The sequence below is a fragment of the Dermacentor variabilis genome, chromosome 8 (assembly GCF_050947875.1).
Source record: "Dermacentor variabilis isolate Ectoservices chromosome 8, ASM5094787v1, whole genome shotgun sequence".
NCBI classification, from domain to species: domain Eukaryota; kingdom Metazoa; phylum Arthropoda; class Arachnida; order Ixodida; family Ixodidae; genus Dermacentor; species Dermacentor variabilis.
In genome coordinates, this window is record NC_134575.1 from 106,504,717 (window position 1) to 106,529,795 (window position 25,079).

The following is a 25,079-nucleotide window of genomic DNA, read 5'->3' on the forward strand; positions in this document are numbered from 1 at the left end:
AAGCAATGTTTTCTCTTTTTTTTTCGTTTCAGCACTGTTTCGGTTGAGCACCCTGGCTAACAGAGCCACGGCTTTAACGATAATTACTGGTATGTTCGCTATCCCTGCTATGGTATAACTGTCACTGTTAAGACGTCACACTCGTTATTGCTGCTAAACGGCCTCTTGCCACGTCTCATCCAATATTCTGGTGATACACTGGGAGTTGTGAAACAACATCCAGGAAGCGTTCTGCTGCAAAAATGTTTAAAACGAGTTTGGTAATAGTTGAGAGAATAACAAATGAATTGCTGCAAAGTGATGGTGTGAGGACGGGAGGCGCTACCCTTCCCCACCGCAGAGGCTCTCTCCCACTGCCTCGACTCTAGAAAATTGACAAATTTACGAAGAATTACTGGAGGGTTTATTGCATGCTAGCCATTGTATACTCATCCATTCCCTTTTACTAATTGTGCAAGTACTATTTACCCAGTCCAAATTTAAAAAAAAAATGTTACTTTCCTCCTCCTGCATGTGGCACCTTTCCAATCTACTGTGCAGGGCACATGCTCTATATTTATGCCTTCCACATGTGTGTTTCAAATACCTGGAATGCCTCAGTAAACTTAGGCGTGCTTTGCGTGTGCAATTGCACACAGTTAGTGCAAGCGCACACACTAATTGTTGTTAGTGTATGTAACTGCTGCAAAAATACAAATCATTCTCTATCTTTCTGACACATTGCCATGCCCTGCTCCTATATTTCTTTCACTAGATAGATTTCACACCCATGCAAAAACCATGCATGTTGCATTGCCCAGTGACGCAGCACTGGAGCTTACCTGTATGTGTTATGCTGGCTGTACGTTGCCCATTTGAATGTGCTTCCCAGCAAAACACAACGAATGTGATCATCCCCAAGTAATTCATGCATTCGTGTCAAAAATAACGATAGGGCAAGACTTGTGTGACACCCACATATCGGCGTATGTTCATGTTTATGTCTGAGCACGGAACAGGGACCACAGTAATGTTTCTGCATTCCCAATACCTGAAAACCAGGAGAGTTTCCCTAGTGGATTACTGTTCTTTCATGAACATAACATGAATGGAAATATCAGGTGAAGGGGCCCCCGACGTCCTCAAAAATGAAAAAGTGTTTTGCATTTATAACATGCACTACGGAGACATAGCCAAATGGTAGCTGTGGGTTGAAAATGGGGCACTTTAGTTCAATGCAATGGACGCCCATGACAGACGGGCTGTAAATGCAGTAAGGGCACAGATGGATGTGATGCACGCAATAGACCACACTGAATTCCGCGAAAGAAATGTGAGGCTATGCTCAAGGTACACATTCAGGGACAGCTGCACTCATGCAGGCGAGGCCGTGCGAGCACGCACTGCAGAAACAGATCTGGCTGCTTGACATCGACTGCACACAGCATCAGTACCATATTGATGTAGTATTTACAAGAGCGGCCCAGCCAGAGACCACGACGGAAACCAGCTTGTTCCAAGCACAGATGCCTGTCTTCGTCTTTCCTTGTGCTGGTCTTGTGCTCTTGGGCTGGTCTCTTTAAGTGTCTGCTGTATTGCAACAATATGAATTGTGGCATATGTGTGTGACAACGAGAAATGAACAACACAGAGACATAAAATCCATATAAAAGAGATCAATATTTAAGCTCCACCAGCTCCTTACAAGCAAAAAGAAAAACTTGAGGCTGCACAAAATAAATGCGGACACTTGTAAAAAGAATGGCACTTGAGGCATGTATACATCTGCGTAAATTGGTCCCGAGCTGCTAAGCATGAAAAACACTGCTTCAGCTCTGGTTCATTATCAAATACTTACATTTGATGGCGACATGAAAAAAAAAAAAATACTGGCACACACATGCCTTCACATGCACAGACGTCAACAGTCTCACAACATGACAAACCTTGTTTGAGTACAAACCAACGAGGCTGCGTAAATGCATTCTTTCACCCTCATGCCAACCGTCACGTCACCACAAACATGAAACAAGGCTGCACCAGCCCTGTTGGTACAGACATCATTTGCAGCCTGCTGACAATGAGCCTTAACAATTCACACACGCATAAACCAGTCCCAGCAAAATACGCTGCATCACAGCCACGCGAAATGAGGTCTTCAGACCTGGGCGCCCGAGGGTGGAACAGTCTTGAAGAACACCGAGAAAAATGCTGAGCTTGGTGCCAGCGTTTAGCATAACTAACAACAAAAGAGAGACGAAAATTAATCATATCACAGGGGCTGATCACACCAAAGCAAACCAAGGGCCATCAAACATGCCATGATGGAAAGCTCCAAATTACTTTTGGCCACCTGGGTTTCTTTAACATGCATCCAAATGATGTTGCACTTTCTATTCCACCCCTTTGGTATGCAGCTGCCAATGGCTGCCACCACCACAGCCGCTGAGACCACTGCGATGGTTCTCAGCAATCGCCGTGCACATTTTTTTTCTAACTTCTGAAGTTCACCCGTTAGGAAATTTTGGTCGCTTGTGGCGCGAGGCCAGCGTTCTGTGCACTTTTGTTTGCTTGGGCCCTTTTCCTGATTTGTAAGCGCACTTCCCTGCACTGCACACTTGGCCAACAAATGGAGGCGCCGGTCATTATTCAAATGGAGACAAAATCCTAGTGGCACATGCAGAGGCTTGTCTCTTGCCCATGCTTTCACCACAAGGGCCACCTGTACATTTTCCATCTCGTAACACAAGCAAGCTGTGCCTGTACGAGCTGTTTGCAAAAATGACTGTGCCTCCATCAGCTGGACAAACTGCCAAGCAGAAAATCTAGCTTCGCAATTACAAGAAGGGTCTATCCAACAATGTGCTTGCAGGATTTATCAATACTGTAACTGAATACTGTTGAAGAATGAATAAAGCACGAGCTTGAGACTCTTGGCTTATTCGTGAGAACAAAGCTCCTGACAATCACCGAGTGACTCACGTAATACCTAGCATGGCAAAAATGTGTTTCTTGGCAGCTAAGGGGTGTCGCCGCCTTCTGAAAGGAGCTCGGTCTGATTCCCCCGAGGTTCTCAATGAAGCCACACTGGCACGAAGCTCAGCACAGTGAAGAGCATTCCAAAAGCTTCCCTTGTGTGCTAAGTATCGTCACGCCAGAAGAAAACGCAAACACCAGAAAGTTAACTAGAAGACAAACTTCCTTCTCCGCATTGGCCACTGTGTGTGGCATTGGGGTGATTAACCCTTTGAAGGTTTCTTCCATATATGTGTACCAATCATTTGTTTGACATTTCATGCACATTTGACACTACTGGTTGTTGAAGTCTGCTGCCATCTCTATGGAATCGCCCAAAGTCATTTAAGATCGCGTTCCTTCTCACCGGAGTGCACAACTCGACTTTACCTCTGGTCGCTCGCTGTCGTGGTGGTGAACTCGTCAGCCACCTACGAGACATGCCTGGAGGCGATGCTGTAGTCTTTTACGGCTGCCGCTTTTGTGTTTCTGGTAGCCCAGATGTAGCTCTGCACGGCGAACGTTCCAAGATAGTGACGTTTCATTTTTCTTTGCCTTCGGTTGTGGCTTGTGTATTGCCGTATACTGCCACGCACGCACTCGTGGTTTTGGTACGGTTGCTGTAGACGTTTGTTTGACCTCCTGGTGTACAGCATGTCTGTGCCTATACTGTTGGTGCGTGTAAAACGCTTCTGATACAAAATATTGTTTCCAATAAGTTTTTACTGCATTCATGAGTTTTCAATCGGTCTTCAAGCAATTTAAGAGAGACTGACCATGCAGGCATGTTTTTTGAGAAAGACATTTTACCCCCAAAGGGTTAATTCAAAGAAGCTCACTTTCTGGGCCACAATGCACTTAGCACCCGACTACAGGCCAACCACACATTTAACTTTCAAGTACTCTGGCACAAGAGATGTTCTTCATTTGACCTGCGAGTTTCATTCTGGCGCGACGCTACATGGGGTGGTAGGTCATGCGGCACACACTGACTACATGTGAAATTAAAAAAACTTGCATCACAGAATGTCTTTTTTGCCACTGCTGTTGCCTCTGCAGGCAAAGAGCAACATTAATCTTTACTTCTTTGGATGCCTTGAATGGTGTGGGCATCCTTATTACCAGCTGCATGTAGCAAACAGTGATATACTCGAAACAAAAAGTGGACCGGAATGCAACAGACGCACCACTAAGTGCTACACGCAGTCTTCAAAAGTTCAATGGCTGGCAAAACAAAAAAATGCCAGCCACTTGACAGCAGTGAGCATTGTTGAAAATCAAGATCTAGCAAACTCACACTTCCAACCAAAACTCAACTTCAGAGAGAACGTCCAATTAAAAACTTGTCAATGTGCAAGCCCATCTACGTGAAAAGCACGTATAGTCAGCCACAAAAGCGTACGAGACACAGATTTGCAAGAATGGTATATTCCCGCGAAGCCTGCACACGCAGTCTCGACTTCAAAGTTTCGATCTATAGTAGCTTTTGCAACCGACGCAGTCATCCATTAAGTTAGAAGCGCCACACCTTGACAAGAGCAGGAATTCACATTTGTCGTGGAACCTGTGCCCCATGAACTTGCGTGGCCGACTGCACACGCGTCTTGTGAACAGCGCTTTTGCCTTGCCAGAGACAAGTTTCTGCCCAAACAGACAACCGCACATCTTTCTCAAATGTGCACTGGCTCGATGTCAACAGGAGACGGTGCACCATAGCACACCCTCGAGATCACCTAGCAGTGCCACCCAAAGCCCGAAGAACTACCACTACATCAACAGAGATACCACCCACAACAGAGTTTAACAATACCTAAGGCACACATGGCAGTGACGACAACAACAAGAATAATAAAAAAAAGAGTACAAACAGGAAAGTCCGTTCACAGTGGCCACCAAGCAATTAAAACCATCTCCTAACAGAAGCGTACTTAAGAAATAGCTTCAAGGGACACTAAAGGAAAATATCAAGTCGAGCTAGGTTGAAAGACCAGGCTTCGGCAACAACAAATTCATTGTTCCTAGCGAGGACAAAGCTTGTGTAAGCAAGAAAATGACAAAAATAAAAAATGTGAAGTGGCGCCACCTATTTTGGACTATTGGCACCTCAGATGAGACATTGGCACTTGCCGATTGACACAACACGGCACAGGCTGTTCAAATTGAGGAGAAGCGGAGGGACCGTCAGTGCCAATTTTCTATGCAACAGTCGTATATTGGCACACGGAAAACGACGATAGACTTCTAGATTAATAACCTATTGATCTAACCCAGCCTAATATTTTCCTTTGGGTGTCGCTTTACGAGCATAACCGTACAAGTAAATCACATTATTGCAGTTATGGAAACAGAAGTGCAAAACATCCTCAACCAAAGCCACGAAAAAGAAAAAGCCAGAGAAGATTCCATCACAACTTGCTTCTGCAGTTGCATGTAATTAGAAGCCCGAAGGTGAAAGGCTGACATGAGGTTAAAGAGAAGAAATTAAATGCGATTTAAAAGAATGGATAATTCTAAGCCTTAACCACCGTTACCGAACACACTGTCATCAGCTCAAAATGAAACAGCCCTAGAAGGTAGATTCCGAGTGATTTTTGTTTTCAATCTTTGGCGCCATTTCCTTTTGCATCATATATACCTTCTTCATGGTACGCCGAAATTCCCAGCTCAGTGAAATCTCCACCTACCAACTTTCGCTCGAAAAAAATGAAGTGACTAATTGTATCTATAATAATATGGGGACGAAAAAAAAATCTCTGGGGCTTCCAAACTGAAAGCAAACACCAAGCACAAAAGAAAAAAGTAGATAATAAATATGCAAATATATGCTTCACAACCATACGGCAAGACCATGTTTCGTGAAAAAAAAAAAAAAGTCACGGCGTTGTTTTGTACACAAGTGATTCTGCATATGACCAATAAATTAAGAGAATGCAAGGAGTAAGAAAATGCGCTAATGGACGGATGCTCTAGAGGACTTCAAGCAGGTATGAGAGCGACAAATGCAATAAAAATATAAACATGAGCGAAACTAGATGTGGCAATGTAAAGAAAAGAATCAAATGGTGACTGAGGGCTTACTATGAACAAGTCTACAGGTAACAACAATGTGCGAGTTGTGTTCTTGCAGACGATACGCAATTTAAAAGAAAGCTTCTGGCAGATAGCACAGTCCTTGAGCTGGAGTACTTGAAGAGGCCGGCATTACACGCACTAGAAATCAAAATGCATAATGAACAAATTATAAGAAAGTTAGCTACTTAATTTTTTTTCTTTATCTTACCTTACGACACATATTGCAACTTATAAATCATAGCCGGTGAGTTCACAAGGCGTATCCACTTGGAACGAATTCTAGCGATGAAATACACTGCAGACTATTTACTTTCGTGCTTCTATGCATAAAACAATGTCTTGATAAAAAAGCAAGAGGGTCAATGGTGCATTTTTACCACAAGTCTGACGGCGCAGATTTCGAAACCGGTGCTATCCTCATAATTCATCCCAAGTCGAGATGCCATGCAAACTCACTGGCTATAATTCGTAAATTGAATTATATGCCATGCAGCAACTTGTAAAAAACTTAATTCGTGAACTTTTGTTAAATAGTCGATTACAAATTTTGACTTCTCGTGGAAGTAATGCCCGTTTCTTTCAGTAATGCAGTTCAAGGATCATAACTGTGCTGTCTGCCACCGGCGATTTGATAAAATTCTGTATTGCTTAAAAAAGAACACCCTGTATATTGTCATGCTGGCAAAATGACAAATGGCTCAACTCTGCCACGTAGAAAACATGGAGATTTCCACAGTTTGCACTGGCCAGTTTTCTTGAAGAAACACCGTTGGGAAGAGGATGCGAACAAGCCAATTGTGATATCACTGGGCTCAGTGCTGAGCTAAACACCGTGATAAGTACAAAAAAACAACAACGCACAAAATAAATCCAAAACATAAGAGAGTTGCAGAAAGCAGTGAGAAAGCTTGAGGCAAAACTGTGTCAGTGTTGACACAAAATGCTGAGCACGGACATAAGTTACCGAAGCTGACTGCATTGAGAAGCAATAAGTGTACATAGTACATAAAGAAATAAAGGACACTGTTCTGGTTCAGCTTGATTTGCAAGCTTACTACTGAAATGGAGATTAATAAAGAGAGAAGCAGAGCTCATGCAAAGCCATATTAAAAAGGAAAGCTATACAGAAAGCTATATAGAACTTAGCGTTTCCACAGCCACGCCACCAGTCTTTGTTCGTGTCATGCACCAGAGATCCCTTGCTAGTGTGGCACACACTACCCTGTGAACCTTGTGACGATGAATGCGGCATCTCCGAAACAGCCGACACGGAAATGATAAAAGCGAGAGGCATGCTCACAATAGAGACAACAACCAAAGATGACGACGCAACTACAACGCTGTTCTTTCACTATGTGGTGACAGTCAGCTAATACCCAGGTGCACAAGTGAACTCCTTGACAGCTCAGCGAGTTTTGGATAGTTTGCGACAGATTTCCCTTTTTTCATTATTTCCCTGATTTTCCCTTTATTCATTACTTCTCTCCACCTTGCGGGTTTCCGCAGAACTATTACGTCAAACTATTGCCTTTGCTTCATGTTGTCGACAAATTCGACTTTGCCCTGCCATCTGCTAGCCGCCTGGTTAGCTCAGATGGTAGAGCGGCTGCCCCGGAAAGGCGGTGGTCCCGGGTTCGAGTCCCGGACCAGGACGAATTTTTCTTCAACTATGAGGCTTTTCTTTCGAGGAACCCGTATGGGTTTCCTTTGTAGCGATTGCTACGAACGGGTGGATGTCTGATTTTTCCCCCCCTTTGCGACAGATAGCGGTGACTTCTTTCCTAGAAGCTCCACTGCTTGCGCGCTTCCAGCTATGTACTGAGCTTTCATTCAAGCTCCGTCAGCATAGTGAAACAAAAAGTGGACTAACACCAGTGCAAGTTAAGTGCATGGCACCATTATGGTTGGTATCACGGCATATTCATCCTGCAATACTTATGCTGAATTCATTTCAGATGACCACTAAAATACTCTCAAATGAAGTCCTTACTGGTGGCCAATTGGTGAGTCAGGAATAGGGTTACAACTTTTGCTAGCGAGCATGCCAATCGGTTCAGCAGATAAGAACACACACGTCCGATAAACAGAAGGCGTATTCTATGACATCCGAGTCTATGTACGGACCTCTTGTCCCCAGAAGGCACTTTGCATCCCTTGTGGGCTTTGCACCGGCTGCACCAACAACCACACTGACCGGTATACTAATCATGAGCAGGGTAGGCAGGAGAAAGGCTGCCCTTTATGGACATGTCTGTTACATAGGAACCACAACCAAAATATTGTTATATACTGTTTCAAAAATACATGAAGCATAATTTTCTGCTTTTGATTCGACTGCAGCCCTCAAACCTTGCCGCTATAGAAAGATGTGGTAGTATTCGGAAACGGTATCCTCAGCTGGTCGTTCTTGGACCTTTAAGCCGCAGTCAGTGCACCCGAGCTGAATAATTTTCAGATTTTTGTAGGAACAAGAACACCGGTAAATGACGCAGATGGACAACTTCTGCACTTTGGAGCTTGCCTCTGAAGGAGGGGTGACCACACGGTCATTTTGCCCTGCACCAGCCAGACTTCAGAGCTCCTTTGACCGAAAAGACGCTCAGAAAATGTAGAAAAAAACAGAGCGCTTTGCGTTGTTGCCAAATGCATGAACAAAACACGCCAAATGAATGCTCCATATCGACAAGCCAAATATGTAGCTGTACTTCAGCACACTGCAGCGTGACGAGCCAAAGATAAGCTTCCAAGACACAGGCAGTAAAATTCCCAGGATGCAACTCATGTCCTGACATCAGTTTTACGGGGTGCGAGCAGTTTGAACATAATATTGCACAATCTCACCGGATGGTTGAAAAACCTGCAATTAGAGATGGGCAAGGCCAGGACTACACCAGGGCTGAAGATCCACTACCAAACCGATCGAAAGAAACGCAGGGGCGGCAATTACAGATGCTGCTCGCGCGTGAACACGTCAAAAGGTGGAGTGGACGCATATTGCACGTGACCTGCAAATTGTTCCAAAAGAAGCATCCACTCATTCATTCTTTCTCGTGCAGCATATAACATGCACATAATGGCGAACTTGCATCAGAGTGAATAACCCTGTGGCAAAAGTGATCATCATCGGAAAGGAACAGAGCACGAGTGAGGGGGAGATTCTCAACAGGGATCTACAATACCCTGAGCAGCAAGGTAACCAGACTGCCATCACTCGCAGTTTCAAACAGAGCCACAGCCTTTAAAAAAAAAAAAAGGAGCCATCCTCCTACTATAGTGGACATTCACATGCAGTAACAGGCTAGATCTTCAAATGACTATGCCGCCTGTAAAAGAGTTTTAGTTCATCCATAAACGCATTAAACTTCATGTAACACCAGGCTACAGGGAAAGTGAGCTGCAGAAACAACTCTGGTGGCGACATCTCGTGACGTTTTGTCTAATCACTACACAGTAGACACATTCTCGTGTTTACGTGGGTGTTCTTGTTGAATAAAAATGAACAAAGGCTGCATGTTAACGATCATGTGGCAGCCAAAAAGTTTACCTCAGCAATTAAGTAGAATGTACTAGATCAGTGCAATACCAGCTCCGTGTCTTCTCTGGTTAAACAATGTCACCAGATGGCAACACCATCCCAACTGCCCACATTTACGTCACCGGTAACCTCGTATTCCGCAAAGGGAAATACGTTTAGAGACAAGCTAAAACTCCCCATTTCCTTTTGTGTGCTATGCAACACTGTCAATAAAACATTACAACACAAAGGCTCCAGCAATGAAGGGGGTCCCTCTCTTTCGCTGTCAGCATGGAACCTGACCACTGCTCACGACGTGGGACCATGGGCGGCACAGATGTCTGCAGCGTCCACAGATGCAAAGCATGGGCAAATGTACAGAGAGAAACGCAATGAACTCGACTAACTGCGGCATGCATTCGTTGTTCACATGCTATGAATGGACATCTGTAATCAAGCGTACACATGTACAGACACCTGCTACATTCCGCAAAACATATGAGTAACTGTGCACATTTTCTCGAGATCTCTCATGTGCTGCCTTTTGTTCGGAAGCTTGGTAGCATCAATCATCGCCAGGCTGACCACGAAATGACCATGGAGTGACCGTGCCGATCACCTAAAGGAGGGTGGCAGTACGCAGGTTTCCCCTCAGGACGGTGTCCATGGCAACCTGGAACACCACCTGGACGTTGCTGGTGTCAGTGGCCGTGGTGAAGTGAGGATATACCACCTTGTTCGGGTCCCGGTTGCGGCTCTGGAACTTGTGCTGTATGAAAAGCGCGCCGCTGTCCACGTCGTAGTCAGCACCTGCATACAGAAGTGCATTCAAGAATGCAACTTGGATTGGGTAAATTGTCTTGGATGCACCAGTGCTTACTGAACTCAATGTACGAGCCTCACAACCACAAGATTTCTGCAAATTTCCTGGGAGACATCTACAATGCTGCAAGTTCTGACATCTTGTGTGTTTATTACGAGTTTGTGAGAGCACCCTGTGTTAATGTCGTAGTGGGTATGTGCACCACAAAGGTACACGGTCCTTTCGATTCACACGGAAGGAAAGAGGTGACAGGACAGATAGACAGGACAGAGGTACAATCACAAAGACCTACAGAAGTAAAGAAAGCTAATGCGTAAATAAGTATGTGTGTGGCTTCCATTCAGTGAATTGAGTTGGTTATGTGATCCACAGTCATTACGTCACATCGTCAATGTATATACCAGTGTGATCGAATGCAACCACCCATCTAGGAAGCCTTTCCTTATGACCTGTGATCTGTGCAGGTCTGCAACCACTGCCAAGCCACTTGATGGCAACTAGTTTTGAATGCTGCAGAGTGAATCGCTAACATGCCTGCTCCTGGCAAGCTATGTTGAGCTTCGTAACAAGGGTTCTGCCACCGCTAAAATTACATTAGGTCCATATGTGTTCATGAATGTGCAGCGCATTGGAACCACAAGTACAAAAAATGCATGCATGAAGTTCTTAAAAAGGATTGTCAAGCCTGAACCAAAAGCTGTTGTTTTTTGTTTGTTTTTTGTCTACCTCCGGTTGTTCCAAGGTAATGTGTTTTAAAGAGAAGCTTTCTCTGCCTCTGCCTTCGACTTTCCACTGCTGCTGCTGCTGTTACTGTCTTGCATGCCACATCAGGAGGTGGTTCAGAGCACGCATATTTACATGGCAGGAAGGAGCCAGAGAGGAAAGGCGATGCCAAGTAACTTGTTTGGACCTTTCCATTGTGTTGCATGTGCACAATGCTCTCTGGAGCTCCCTGGGCGTCGCCACAATACCCTCTTGACAGCTGTAATTATCCGTGAGGCCCCCTCCCCAAAAGCACTGCAGAAACTGCAGCGTTTACCTTTTTACTAGCATGTAACAGTCTAGAGGGGAAGTAGATAGAATGGCAGAGTGGAGGTAGGGAGGAGGTAGGTAGAGAAGGTAGAAAATGGATAGAATTGATGCAGCCACCAAACTAGTGAATGACAGCCTCGCCACTCTTTGCTCGCAGTCCCCACATTTGGGGGGAGGGCATGAGAGGGAAAGGGAAACATGAGAAGGCAAGGAAATGCTACTACTAGACATGACAGAGGTTGCGAACAAACTGGATAAATTTAAGTTCAGGGTACGGTACGGTACGTTTCTGCTATTTCTGAAAAATAAACATGCAAACTTGTCAAGCGGACAACTGACGCATGGCATGCAGACGCAAAGCTTCATTAATGTCTAGGCGACACTACGGAAGTGGTCACACATCAAATCAATACTTCTGTGGCTGCTGTGGTAGCTTTGTGCCTACGGCATTGCTGAAGGTTGCGGGTGCGATCCCGACTGCGGTAGCCCCATTCCAACTGGGGTGAAATGCGAGAACACTCGTGCACTTAGATTTTGGTGCCCGTTAAAGAACCCCAGGGGGTGAAAATTATTCTGTAGTCTGCCACTACGGCGTGCCCCATAATCCGTTTGGTTTTGGCACGTCCAGTCCCATAATTTAATTAAAGTTTAACACTTCTGCCACGATGCGATGTGACATGTGAGGCAATGGCAATACTAAACTTCTCGGAGGTTATGAACAATTTCACATAACACCTCAAGCAAATACGCCTCGCTGTGTGTTCTGTGTACTATGCAGACAAATAGCAGTAGTGCACACAGGGTAATGTTTAACATCACCTCACTTGTATTTGACTAAGTGCTGAAGAAATTAAACATTCGCCGTCGACATCACCTTTAATTATCGTCAATCAAAGCAATCAGCACAGAAAGCTTCGCTTACGTCGATTCCGGCACACAGTGCATGGGATCCACATAATTTTTATTTCGGTTTTAGGTTCCATTTTAGTTCAACAACATCTTTTGTTGGCAACAATGGCTAAAGTGGCATGCAAAAGAAGGAGAGAAAAAAGAAAAGAAATAGAGTTCAATGCAAGTTGTACAGCACAATCCCCCGCCAGTACAGCTAAGATAGCAACTACAGTTACGATAATACCATATCTTCACGTGCTTAACATGCACCAAAAATTCTAGACATATGCAGTGCAATGTGGGGGCAGAGTGCTGTATATGGCATGTGAATTTTACCTCCAGGTGTGCACTGCCATGAAGCAGTGTACACCTAATGAAGCACGGATTGCTAGTCTTGTGAATGCTTGAGTGCATTTTTGTATGTGGTTAATCACAGATGTGATATGCATTATATTTTTCATGATTTTTTCTTTTCTGTTTTTTGAGAGTTGTACTTTGAGGGTGCAGGGTACAGATCAACCTCGATATAACGAATGTGGATATACCGAATTATTGCTTATGCCGAAATTAAGCCCAAAACTTTTAAGGATTACATGCCATTCAAAATATTTATAGTGAACCCTTTTGAACGTGCAATGGATAAATCGAAATTTCTAGGGCTGAAGTACGAGCACTTTGAGAGCACACACTAGGCTTCTCTGCTGCACAGCGGTAGTTGGCAATGGCGCGGCGAGCTCTCCAGCTCTCGAGCCTGGTCGTTGCTGTGTTTACATCCGATGTGCCTAGCGCACCACTCGAGCATAGCAACATAAATGGCCAACTTGAGACATCACTATTTCGTGTTTACGCTGGTGGCTTTTGTGCATGTGAGCTTGGTGGGAAACACTGAGTTTGAAGGAGGAAAAAGGAGAGAGGAGAAGGATGGAGGCAAGCATTCCAACACATGGCGTGTTCGGCCCATCGCATTTAAAGATGTGGAAGAATGCTTGCACAAGTGGCGGGTTGCTGACATCAGGGCTCGAATTGTTACGGTGTCAGGGCCAACGCTTCAGCGCCACAAGAACCGCTACGACATTGTTGCAAAAGGCGTCTTGGGAGAGAGAGACTCTGCCAACACCATAGCAATGAATAAGTGACCGAGAGAAGAGTGACCTCAGATTCTCGCCAAGCACCAACCAAGGAACATTTTCAACATGGACGAAACAGGCCTCTTCTGGCAGATGCTGCCATGGCAAACTCTTGACACTCGCGGGCGAAAATGTAAGGGTAGCAAGCAGAACAAAGCCTGGATCATGGCCCTGCTTGCTACAGCCGAAACCCGCAGTAACGAAATCCCGAGAGAACGAAATTCTCGCCGCAACGAAATAATTTCGGATCCCCAGTGAACAGCCATAGGAGTCAATGCATATCCTATCTCGTGACAACAAAACTTTTTTCTAAAGCAATACCTCATTAACGAAATTTTGTAAAATGACAGTCCGCAAATAATCTACTCATGTAACACTAATTGTGTCCGGAAACTGCTCAAATGCATTTGTTGTGTGCTTAAATTGCATTAACTACCGCCACAGCACACTTGTGTGGCCGCCGCCATCACTGTTTACAATAAAAAAAAGCCTCGCACCACCTCGTGACAGGCGACAGCGATGATGATGATGGTGGTCGTTCGCCCGTTTCAGCAGGTGACTGCGTAGTGTTCGGGCCAAAAATGCAATTATTAGTATTTAAATGATACATACAAATTATACGCGTCCCCTGATATGTTGTTTTCCCGCACGGCGCGTCTCCTGTAATCCGGCTTCGCCGCGTGGCCTGGCGCCCGCGGCGGTCGGAGTGGTTGAGGCGAGAGAGGGCGCGAGTGCTGCGCTGTTAACGCTGCCGACAGGCGGGGTCACTTGGGCGCCGATAGACAAGGCGCTTCCTCTTTGGTTCAGGACAGCAAGCAGTGCGGACGTGCCGTGCCGCGCGTGCGCCGATCCATGCTTCTGCGAGACCGTCTCGCGTGGCCGCCTTGGAACGCGCCACCGTTCGCGTGACCGTACACGTGAACGACCAGGCGTTGGGATCCAGCATGGGGCGAACATATTCGCTCGCTATCCGGTCACGGTGAGTTGGACTTCTAGATTTGTTGCGCGCCTATCAGCATGTTTTGGGGATAGCAACTCGGCTAGCAGGCATTGATCTATGAAAGGTGCAATAAATGCCCTTGTGATTGTTTGCACTACTGTGTTGTCATTCCTTTGGCCCAAGAGCATGGGTGTGAGAACCCCACAACAAATTTTAAAAAAGACAAGAACCGTAGGCAATCTCGCAGTGAGCACATTTGATTTAATCCTGTGTGCCATCACAGCATGTGCTAAATGCAGAGCGAAACGCCTGCGTGCGTAGCAGCCAAATCGACATCTACTACACGTGAAGGCTCCGATAACCCAGATGAAGCTTTATCAGTGGGCTTTGTCTACCGCCGCACATGGTCGTGTGCTCAGTGTCGTTGGTGCTAGGGTGTGTTAATTGTGTGTCTGTGTGCCAATCGGACCATTTGCTTTGACAGCCTGCTAAGATGTTACCTCCAGCCAAAAAGAGGAAACTTATGACACTGCAGGATAAGGCTGCAATTATTGCCCAAGCTGAAAAGGGCAGGAAGAAAATGGATATCGCAGAAGAATTTGGAATTGCGTGCAGTTCGATATCTACGATTCTGAAAAACAAGGCCTCCATTCTCGGCGTGCTCGGAAATGGTGCGAGTACGAAGAACAAAACGGTGAGCACTGCGGCATTTCCAGACGTAGACAAGGCGGTGTTTGCATGGTTTGGTCAACAGCATGCCAACAAAGTGCCGCTGTCTGGCAGTGTTCTTCAGCAGAAACATTTAACAGGCACAGAAACAGAAACAGGCATGTAACAATTTTGTTGTGCACTAACGTGGACGGCACAGATAAACGGCCACTGCTTGTAATCGGCAGAAGTAAGAAGCCCCGCTGCTTCAAGGGAAATCGTCGGCTGCCCGTACAATATACCGCGAACCTGAAGGCATGGATGACCCGGGCCACATTTGGCAGCTGGCTCGAGGCCTTCGATACGGACATGCGGAAGGCAGGCAGATCGGTCTGCCTTTTTTTCGGACAATTGCAGTGCCCATCATGTCGATGACGTGGAACTGGGAAACGTGTGCTTGATTTTTTTTCCACCGAACTGCACTTCCGTGCTGCAGCCGCTTGATCAAGGCGTCATTCGTAGCGTCAAGTGCGCCTACAGGGAGAGGCTGATTCAGCGTCTGCTGCTGAACCTCCAGTTGAAGCATCCCACCGTAGTGGACATGTTCATGGCGCTTGAGATGGTGGCCTCCACATGAGTTGCGACGTCACCAGCCGTGATAGCTAATTTTTTTAAACATGCCGGCTTTATTGCCACTCGGCAAGCATCATGCGCTGATCCAGTGGCATCGCAAGAAGATTCGACAGCGCTGACGGCGCACTCGATGACAATGCTGATGGTGCAGTGCCGCCATCGCTGGCCCACGCATGGGATGAACTTTCTGTCGTGACAGATAGTGTTCCGGATGGGCTCAGCATTGATGAGCTCGTTTGTGTGGATGAAGGTGTTGTGGTGCATGAAGAGATAACTAATGAGGTCGTCATAAGTAGCGTTTGCCAAGGTGCCGACGACGCCGACGACCACCAGACCTCACCTCACCTAATCATGAGAGGACTGCAAACCCGCCGGATGTGTTGAATGCCTTCGACGTAATTCATTCATTTTTCGCTGAGCATGATGACGACGTGGCAATGGACCACTTTTTGCAGTGCGAGTCGAGAGCAGTAAAATTGCTGCAAGGCAGGGCTCGGCAAAGTAATCCGACTGACTTTTGGCAATAAATTTTTTTCTTTTTTTTTTTTGCAAGCCAATTCCCTTCCCTGTCTTTTCTGCAAATTCCCGCAAAAGCAAAATGTTTTGCTTTCCCCGGCGATTTTGTTATTGCAGGTTTCGACTGCACAAGCATGAATGGCACAAAGAAGCTTAGTGCATGCGGGATTGCATAGTTCAAGACACCAAACTGCATGAACAACTGCCTCTACCTCCCTGTCACTTTTGCTTGGAACAGAAAATTGTGGATGACATGTGAAATGTTTCGGAAATGGTTGGGGGATTGGGATGGAGAGCTTAAGGATCAGTGCCGGAAAGCGTGCCTCCTCGTTCACACTTGTTCGGCACATCTACGCGCAACATAGAACTCAAGTTTCTGCCACTAAATACCATGTCCAAGCTCCAGCCACCAGATCAAGGCATTATTCGTGCCTTCAAGACATTGTACAAGCAAAGGCTAAACGAGAGGCTACTCGTTCGCCCTCAAATGAGTGTAGAGCTAGAAATTGGCCTGCTGAGTGCAATACAATTGCTGAAAGAAGAAACGGTCACCACCTTCTTTCAGCCCGTTGACTTTACCGTTCACACCGAAGTGACTGAAGAGCATACTAGAAATGGAACTGCTGACGAATGTGAAGAAGTGCTTGAGCTCAAAGAAACGTGGAGCAATTTTTTCATGGTTGGTGGGCGACGTGTCAGACACGGTGACGGTGGCTGACTTTATTGGCAACAACGGCGCATCAAAGGTGGTTGCCAGACTAGCAAATTTGGAAATTGCTGCCAAGGTGACACGCCAGCAGCTTGCTAATGAAGTCGCGTAGGATTAAACTGTGCACTTTGAAAACACCTTGCCGCCAACTTGGCGAAGTGCTATTGCTGCACAGTGGATGCAACAGTGTGCAGCAAGGCATTATACGGCACGCCATCAATGCAGAAAAACAAGCATCCTGCCAATGTTTTTTAGGTCTCGATAAATTATTGCTTTTGCACAGGTAAGTGTCTCATCAATTCTAGGCTACCTGCCGATTGATTCACGCTAGTGTTGGGTGATTTTCCATGCAATTTTATATTGCGGAATATTGGCTATAATGAAGTATTTTGCAAATCCTGCGGAGTTTGTATAATTAGGTTCGACTGTGTATTCTGGGTGTGGCTTGTATGTATAAAGATACAGTATTTATGGAAACTATTTGGTTTACTAGAAGAACATCCAGAATGAGTCCACCACACTCAAGGGGAAAAAAATATTAAGAGTAGGAGCTTGCCTACCTTTGTAGTCCGGCATGTAATAGCGTAGATGCCGGTCTGAGTAGAGGATCTTTTCTCGGAACAGGTCCAGCTTGTTCAAAAACAAGATCTGCAATGAAGTTCATGTTGGTGTTCAAGTGCATCCGATGACACGCTGAAATTCCCATCAGCCATTAGTCGCCTGTTTTCTCTTTGGAATCACGAATAAACAAATAACAGAAAAAGACCTCAAAACACCTGAATTGTTGTGGCTCATGAGGATTTATACAAGGACAAATTATATTCAAAGTACGTAAAATCAATTTAAGTGTTATGGAATACATTTGATAAAATCTGTCCAAACCAATAAGGATTGTATAGGGGCCGTATTCTGTAAGGGTTCACTCTGGATGTTACGTCACTCGGAGAAAGAGTGGAACCAGTCAACAAGTGGCAATATGCCGGGAAGTATGACGTCATTGTTTTTGTTGTACTTTGGGGACAAACAGTAACTAAAGGATGTCACTAGTTGGATAAAAAATATTGGCTTGTATAAAATACTTGCACATTTAATTTCCAGTAATAGCTGCGAGCTTCCGACACGGACAGCTGGTGGTTTTAATTTCATACTGCATTGCTTATTATTATTATTATTATTTTGTCGTTAGGTGGTGCACCATATGTTACGTAATCCAGGCAGTTCTCTAGGTGTAGGCTGAAGCTCTAATAGGATTTAGTTTCGCTGGGGCTGAGCTTTTTAGGGCGGACTACTGTGATGAGGGTTCCGTCCACATATCCCACAACTTCGAGAATCTTGCCACAGTCAAGGAAGTGTTTCTTGACTGCAGCTTTCTCCAGCACCACAGAGGGAATCTCACCTACACTTTTTATTTTCCCTCATCCGTATTGGCCCTAGCGATGGCGGCAATGATGCGACTGACTGACGGTTGTGGTAATTCAACCGCTTCTTTATTCCCAACAAAATGCTGAAAGCCTGTGGAAAAAAAAAGCAAAAAAAAAAAAAACCCCACAGCATGCACAGCATTTTTGTCATAATGTCAATGTCACTAAATCTTGTGGTCCGAGATGTTCTAGCTCATCAGAAATCCATCGCGCTGTGTCTACGGAGAGCCTAAATTGCCTTCAGAACTCTCCTCCGCTCATGTCAAATGTGTGGTGCCATTGCCTCTCACCACGTCGATGTCTTTCGCCAATGCTTGCCACCAAAGGAGCAGCCACTGGCATGTGTCTCGGCGCGCCAGCCAGCGCAAGAGTAACTGGCGGCCTCGGTTGCCTTAGCAACCCTCGCGATAACAATTGCGACCCTCGAGTGAATCACTTCTATGTGGTTCTGCTCGTAGCAGGCGACAAGTTCGCTTTCCAGATGATTTGCAACCTGTGCGACGACAACAAAGTTTATAGTCACGCCCACCAGGGATGACGATGAAGCGCCGGCCAATGGCATTTGTGAAAGTGAACCGTTACAGAATAGGCCCAAGAGTTGCAAGATGACTTAAGAGAAAGAAACACAGCAAACAAAAAGTCACTGAGAGCAAATCGAAACAAAATAGAGCACAAACAAGATTTTGGCAGAGAGTTTATCTGAGACTTGATGAGTAAGCAGTAAAAGTTTACAGTGAAAGTTGAAATTTATGACATGTTTCACTTCAGTTGGAATGGCGTTCCAAACCCTTACACCTACAAAGTCCTACAAAAGCCTTTGAGCATATTGGCACTTGCGTAAACAATAAACTGTTACAGTCGTAGCAATAAACAACTGCAGTTTATCATTGAACTTTGCCTCTGTGTGTTCCTGCCAGGACACCGTCACCACTACATGACAACATACATTACGATAAATGAACCAATTAAACTTGCCATTGGAGACATGACTGCTTTTCTAGCTGGCAAAGAAAACAAGCTTAACATGTATATGGAAGTTGCCTACAGTTATAGTGTTAATGAGAATGGAAATCTCATCGTAAGATTTTTCACTGTCCTCTTTAGAAAAGATGTCTATTATCTATAGTGCACATTCCTATAGCCGTTTGAGATATGTGACATATAGATATTTGTGTGCCAGTTTTAGATGTGTGTGGTAGGTGGCGACTTCAGCATCGGTGGCAGACACAAGAGTGGAAGGAAGTTACTGACCATGGACGTGTCGGTGAAGAACATGTTGTTGCAGATGGAAGAGAACAGCTTCAGGCTCTCGTGCAGCCGGTTCTGTAACAAGCCACATGCAGAACGCACACTATTAGTGAGCAACATGCTCACAAGGAAAGGAAGCAGTGAGGCATCCCCACCATGGGCACAATCCCAAGCACTCACAACACAAGTACCTTGCCAGGAAAAATTATGCATCTACTGGACAAGTCGAGATACGTCACTGGCTAATCCTCGAAACCGAAGCTAGCGAAGCCTAGTCGATCCAGTAGTTGGTGAATGCACCCAAACTGCAGGACAAGCCAAGCTAATAAGTGTTGAGAGGCTGCATCGGCAGCATCTGTTGTTTGTCGCACGAGTTACGCACATCCAGCGTTTTTTTTTTTAATTTGTGCATAAAATAGTGACACGATGCCGGGCGACTTCTTCAAGCAGTTTCAAGTGGTGCCAACTCCACGCTCGATGTCAGCACCAACAAGGACGGTGATTAGCTGAGAGAAGCGTTGGACAACGACTGTTGCAAGAAAGCTGCGCTCATTTGGTTATCGCAACATGGTCGACTTCAGTTAGGTGCATGCATTGCCTACCTATGGCAACAGCATAACATTGGTCAAAACACAGACTGACCAGGTCACATGCAAGCATTATGTGCTCGTAGCAACACACTGACAAGCTTTCTTGAATGACTGTATCCTCGGACAATCACTTTTGGAGATACTACCATCAGTTTTATGCACTGGATGTGTCAATAAGCCACAGCAATCCTGGCACTATGACAAGACCACGTGTTTGGCACTGAGCCAAGAAAGCCGTCGCTGGTAGATGCCGATGCGTTTAGCCATCTTTAGAGTAAGTCCCTCATTCTCTGCTGCATCCAATATATCGGATGTTTAGGTTGCCCCCTCTAGACCCCATTATGACTGTAAATCCTTTGGAGGTCGAGCCATGCAGTGTCTGTTTTAATATTTAACAGCATGTTCGCCTGATTTTAACAGCATATTCGTTCGTGCGTTTCCCTGGTAGTACAGTTTCTTCAGCGGTTCTGAGGAAAATGTATTACAGGGGTCCTACTGTAGTTACTGCTTTCTTTACATTCTTTTTCAGCTCAACCTGTCTATGCTGAAGTCTCTATGCACGAAGTTAGGTTTGAACTATTTTGTCTAGAATTTCACAAAGGCTGCTTGGTTTGTGCACTGAGATGTGGCAGTACTATCAGAAATAGAACAGGAGAAGCAAGGAGCAGATAAACCAAGTCAGTGTAAAGCAGATGCCCAGCCAATGCTATCTGAGTGAGAAAAACATTCCGGAGTTTTATGTGCCAAAACTCCAATCTGATTATGGGGCACATTGTAGTGGGGTACTCCAGACTGATTTTGACCACCTGGGATTCTTTAAGGTGCACCTAAATCTATGTACACAACCGTTTCTGCATTTCGTCCCCATCAAAATGCAGCCGCTCCGGCCGGGATCGCCATAGCTGCTGCACTACTGCGGCGGGCACAGCATGAGTAAGTGCCCAATGCACGGAACTTAAAAGATTCTTCGCATCGCCCACTCACCACAGTGGGGTCCTCCTGGAGGGTCATGTCGTAGCCGCTCAGGGCCACGACATAGAGTACGGCCTTGACGTCGTCAAAGCACTGGATCCACTTGCGCCGTTCTGACCGCTGGCCACCCACGTCAAACATCCTGCAGGCAGGCGATAACCACAGAGAGAGATGCAACGCTACAGTACAGTACAGTCTCAAGTGGCATGGCGGTGAACAACCACACATCTCAATGGGGCACGGCCTACGGCAAAGGACCTGTATGTTATATCTGTACACAAAAACATCTGCGTAAAATGCACATATGGTGCTGGAAAATTTGGTTCTCATGTCTGTACCCCAATCTGAGAGACCTTTAAGGCTTTATTTGTTAAAGCTACAAAAGGTGCTGTTTTGACAAGCAGTCGAGTGAGATTTGTAGAGATGTGAACTTCTCACCCTGTTCCATTATACTAGAATTCTGTTAGTAGCGGCCTTTCAAAGTAAAAAAATATCACGAAAAACTGTACTTTTAGAAAACTGCATATTTAGGCTGTATATATGCCATAAAGTACCTTTTCAGTAATTAAAAGTACCTAATTCATTGCTAAACTACTACATATAAAATATATAACGAGTTGCTGCAGCGACAAGCAAGCGCTGAAACAACTCGAACTTAGGTAGAGCGAGCGCCATTCTAGCGCTGCCTAACCGACCGGCGCCATCCTCCAGTGATGGTAGATTGGTCGACGCACAATTCAGTTTATTACTGGACCACGGTGTACATTTCGAAAGCATTGACTACAATTTCCAAGAATCTTGATGTTTTTTCCTTCGAAAAGGGAGGAATCTTCATTGCAGTAGATGACACAGTGGAAGGAGGAAGTGCAAGCAGACAAGGCGCAGTCAAGTGGAAGCTATAAAAAGTAAGCATTCAATGCCACTAGACGTTGCCTAGGCAACTGATTCTTGGTCACATTACATGATGGCCGTGCTTTTTTCTTCTGAAGGTATAAACCTCTTACTGGTATGAAAGAGACAATGGTTTAGCATATTCACAAGGTTGCATGCAAGTCAGATTACGGAAAGTATACCAAGCCCAAGATAGATCACCGAGTCCCAACTACTGCTATGTTGCAGCCCTTCCATCCACTTCAGAAGTACTTCAAGGTGTTTTACAATCAAAATTACATATGGCGCTCTTTGCCAATAAGCCAAGACCAGGGTAATGTTGAAACAGCTCCTTCGCGAGGCAGCATATTCAGAACGGTTGGTAGCGGCAAACATCGGCGACACCAGCTGAAGCTCCACAACAAATCAGCCAAGTCAAAACAAACATGTTGCTCACTACAAACATGCAACCAAGACATATCAACCCCACGCAGAATCGATTGTGGAGATATTATTGCAATACAACAGGCACGCTTATGAGACATGGCGCAAAGTAAGACAAAGACGGGCATCTGGGCTTGGCATGAGCTGGTCACCATGTTGGCCTTTGGCTGTGCTGCTCTTGTGAATACAGCGCAAATATTAGTTTACTCTTTTGTCTGTGTCTTTCCGCATGTAGTACAAATATTCTGTGACCCCTACCTGAAGACAATGTCGTCGATCTTGAAGTGGGTCTCGATGATGCCGTTGGTGCGCACTCGGGCCCTGAGTACGTCCCGTGGCGTCGGCATGTACTTCTCCGAGCAGATGCGGTCCATGTTCTCAAACAGGCTGCAAAAGAGGCGGGCACGGTCATCCATTTCCCCATATTGTTGTTCTGCTTGCAGCTTTGTCGCAATGAAGCAGCATCATGTCACCTTGCCATCTGTAGCCTAGTGGGCATGCACACACCACCTCCTGACTTGCAAAAGCAACTCAATGATGACTTCTCAAAAGCAGGCGTAAGAAAACATTAAGCCAAGAGAGAGGAAAAGGACAACACACAGCTTGTTTTCTTTGCCTGTTTTTTAAAATCAAGATGGAAACTCCATCAGCTTTTTGTTGTTTTATACATTATAATTACAATCTCGCATTATATGTTGAGCCTGGTTCCGAATATAATGCAGTGTGATAGCTCAGGCTGTCAAATATAAACATATGCATGAACACACAGAGAAACAGTGTACCACATTTACTAACATAACAAACAGACTTTTCTCCCCGGACATAGTGCAAAATTAGGGTTAATTTGTCATGGTTGATTAATTAGGGCTGTAGATTCATTTTGATTGCCTGTAGTTCTCTAACATGCACCTAAATCTAAGTACACAATTGTTTTTTGCATTTTCCCCCCATTAAAATGTGGCCATTTGCAGCTGGAAGTTCAGCCAGTTCTGTTTACTGTTTACTGTTCACACAGGGCTCTAAATGACAGAGAGAGACAGAAGAAAGGGGAAACGAAGGGAGGTTAACCAGAGGGGAAGATCCGGTTTGCTACCCTAAGCTGGGGAGAGATGGAAAGGGACAGAGAGAGAGTAGAGAGAAAGGGAGCACAGGTACACAACCACAGTCTGTCACTATCACCACAAACTATCATTGCACAGGGCAGCAGCACTCGTAGCACTATAACAACCAGTTCAAGCTACAGCTGCTTGTAGAAACAGAACCCCCAAGCCTTAGAGGAAGTACATCGGTGCATCACTCACTACAGCGCAGAGTCGTTGAGCTCGTACTCGAAGCCCCGTGCGACAGCCAACCGGACACCCTTGTCGTTCCAGAGGTTCTTCAGGGCGGACGCCACAAATGGCAGCATGGTCATGCTCTCGTCAAAGCAGCACTGACAGCTCAGCACCGTCTGCGCATACATCTTCAGTGCAATGGACCAGCTTAAGGTTAGGCTCAGACAATTGCCATTGCAATAAGGAGAAAAAAACATACATAAACACTCGCATAAGGAGTGCTTTCATCAATAGAAAGTAAGACATCTCAAAATACCTTAACTACTTTAGAGGAATGATAAGAGGAAATGAATATTAGATGGAAAACGAGTGTTGCCAATATTCTAGTTGACATCATGAGGAAGAAATGGAGTGGGGCAGGCCATGTTATTGTATAGGGCAGATAACTAATGGTCAAGTGGAGTAACAGGATTGGGGCCAAGAAGAGGGAAGCACGGTCAACAACAGCAGAGAAGTAAGTGATGTGATGAAATTTAGGATATTTGCAAACTTAAGATGGGTTACAGTTGGTGCAAGACAAAAGTACCATGATTAGAGTTCACTAGGAAGAGGCCTTCATCCTACTGTGGACATAAAATGAGCAGATGATGATGCTGGTATCAGGCCATGTACAGTCGGACTCACTTATAGTAATATACCAGTTTTAAAAATACACTGGCTGGTGAACCATCAACTTTTGTATGCATTCTATGGTGAAATAAACTGCTTACTACAATGCTCACGTGCGGCTTTGTCAGTTATAACAATTTGGTTACCAGGTGTGTGCACTGAAAGAATAAAAATAAGCAAAATCCACAGAAAAAACAACAACGAGCAGCTTCACCACACTCGTGTTTGTGCCGTACAGCAAGCATGAAATGCCTTTGTCGCATTGACAAATAAAAAATTATTATGCACAAACCATCGGCAACAATTGTCAATGTAAGTGATAGCCCAAACGAACAAACGGATGGACAAGGGAGTGAGGTGATTACACCCTCCTCATCTTGCCACCCATCCCCGCTAGTACTCGCTTGCTCGAGAGCATACACCATTTCCCTCGCCATCTTCGTTCCCCTTCAAGTTTTTTTCCTGACAGCCATGGAGATAGACATGTCCAACCTTATATTTGTTGTCATACCACATTATCATCGATTCCTCTCCATTTCTATGTGTTAAATTGCAAATTTGAGCCATATGTTTTTACTTTCACGAATTACTTTGCACTTTTATTACCCCCCTTACTCAATGCCCTGTCAAGGGGCCTGTAATGTATCTTAAATAAATAAATGTGACAAAAGATGATGATGACAAAACTTTGC

The 25,079-nt window shown here is 45.2% G+C and overlaps 1 protein-coding gene across 2 annotated transcripts in view; it reads right to left on the minus strand.

Moving 5' to 3' along the window:
- Nucleotides 1-25,079, minus strand: part of LOC142590519 (guanine nucleotide-binding protein G(o) subunit alpha-like) — a 54,086-nt gene that overhangs the window by 12,734 nt on the left and 16,273 nt on the right. The window contains exons 5-10 of one of the 2 annotated variants that reach the window (XM_075702709.1): nt 23,746-23,906; nt 22,703-22,831; nt 21,143-21,272; nt 19,572-19,643; nt 17,460-17,547; nt 10,200-10,390 (exon numbers count right to left, since the gene is read on the minus strand). In XM_075702709.1, the coding sequence (XP_075558824.1) occupies nt 10,200-10,390; nt 17,460-17,547; nt 19,572-19,643; nt 21,143-21,272; nt 22,703-22,831; nt 23,746-23,906 (771 nt within the window). Of the gene's footprint in view, nt 1-1,640; nt 10,391-17,459; nt 17,548-19,571; nt 19,644-21,142; nt 21,273-22,702; nt 22,832-23,745; nt 23,907-25,079 lie in introns of those variants that run through there. The other variant, XM_075702707.1, reaches the window with a different exon arrangement.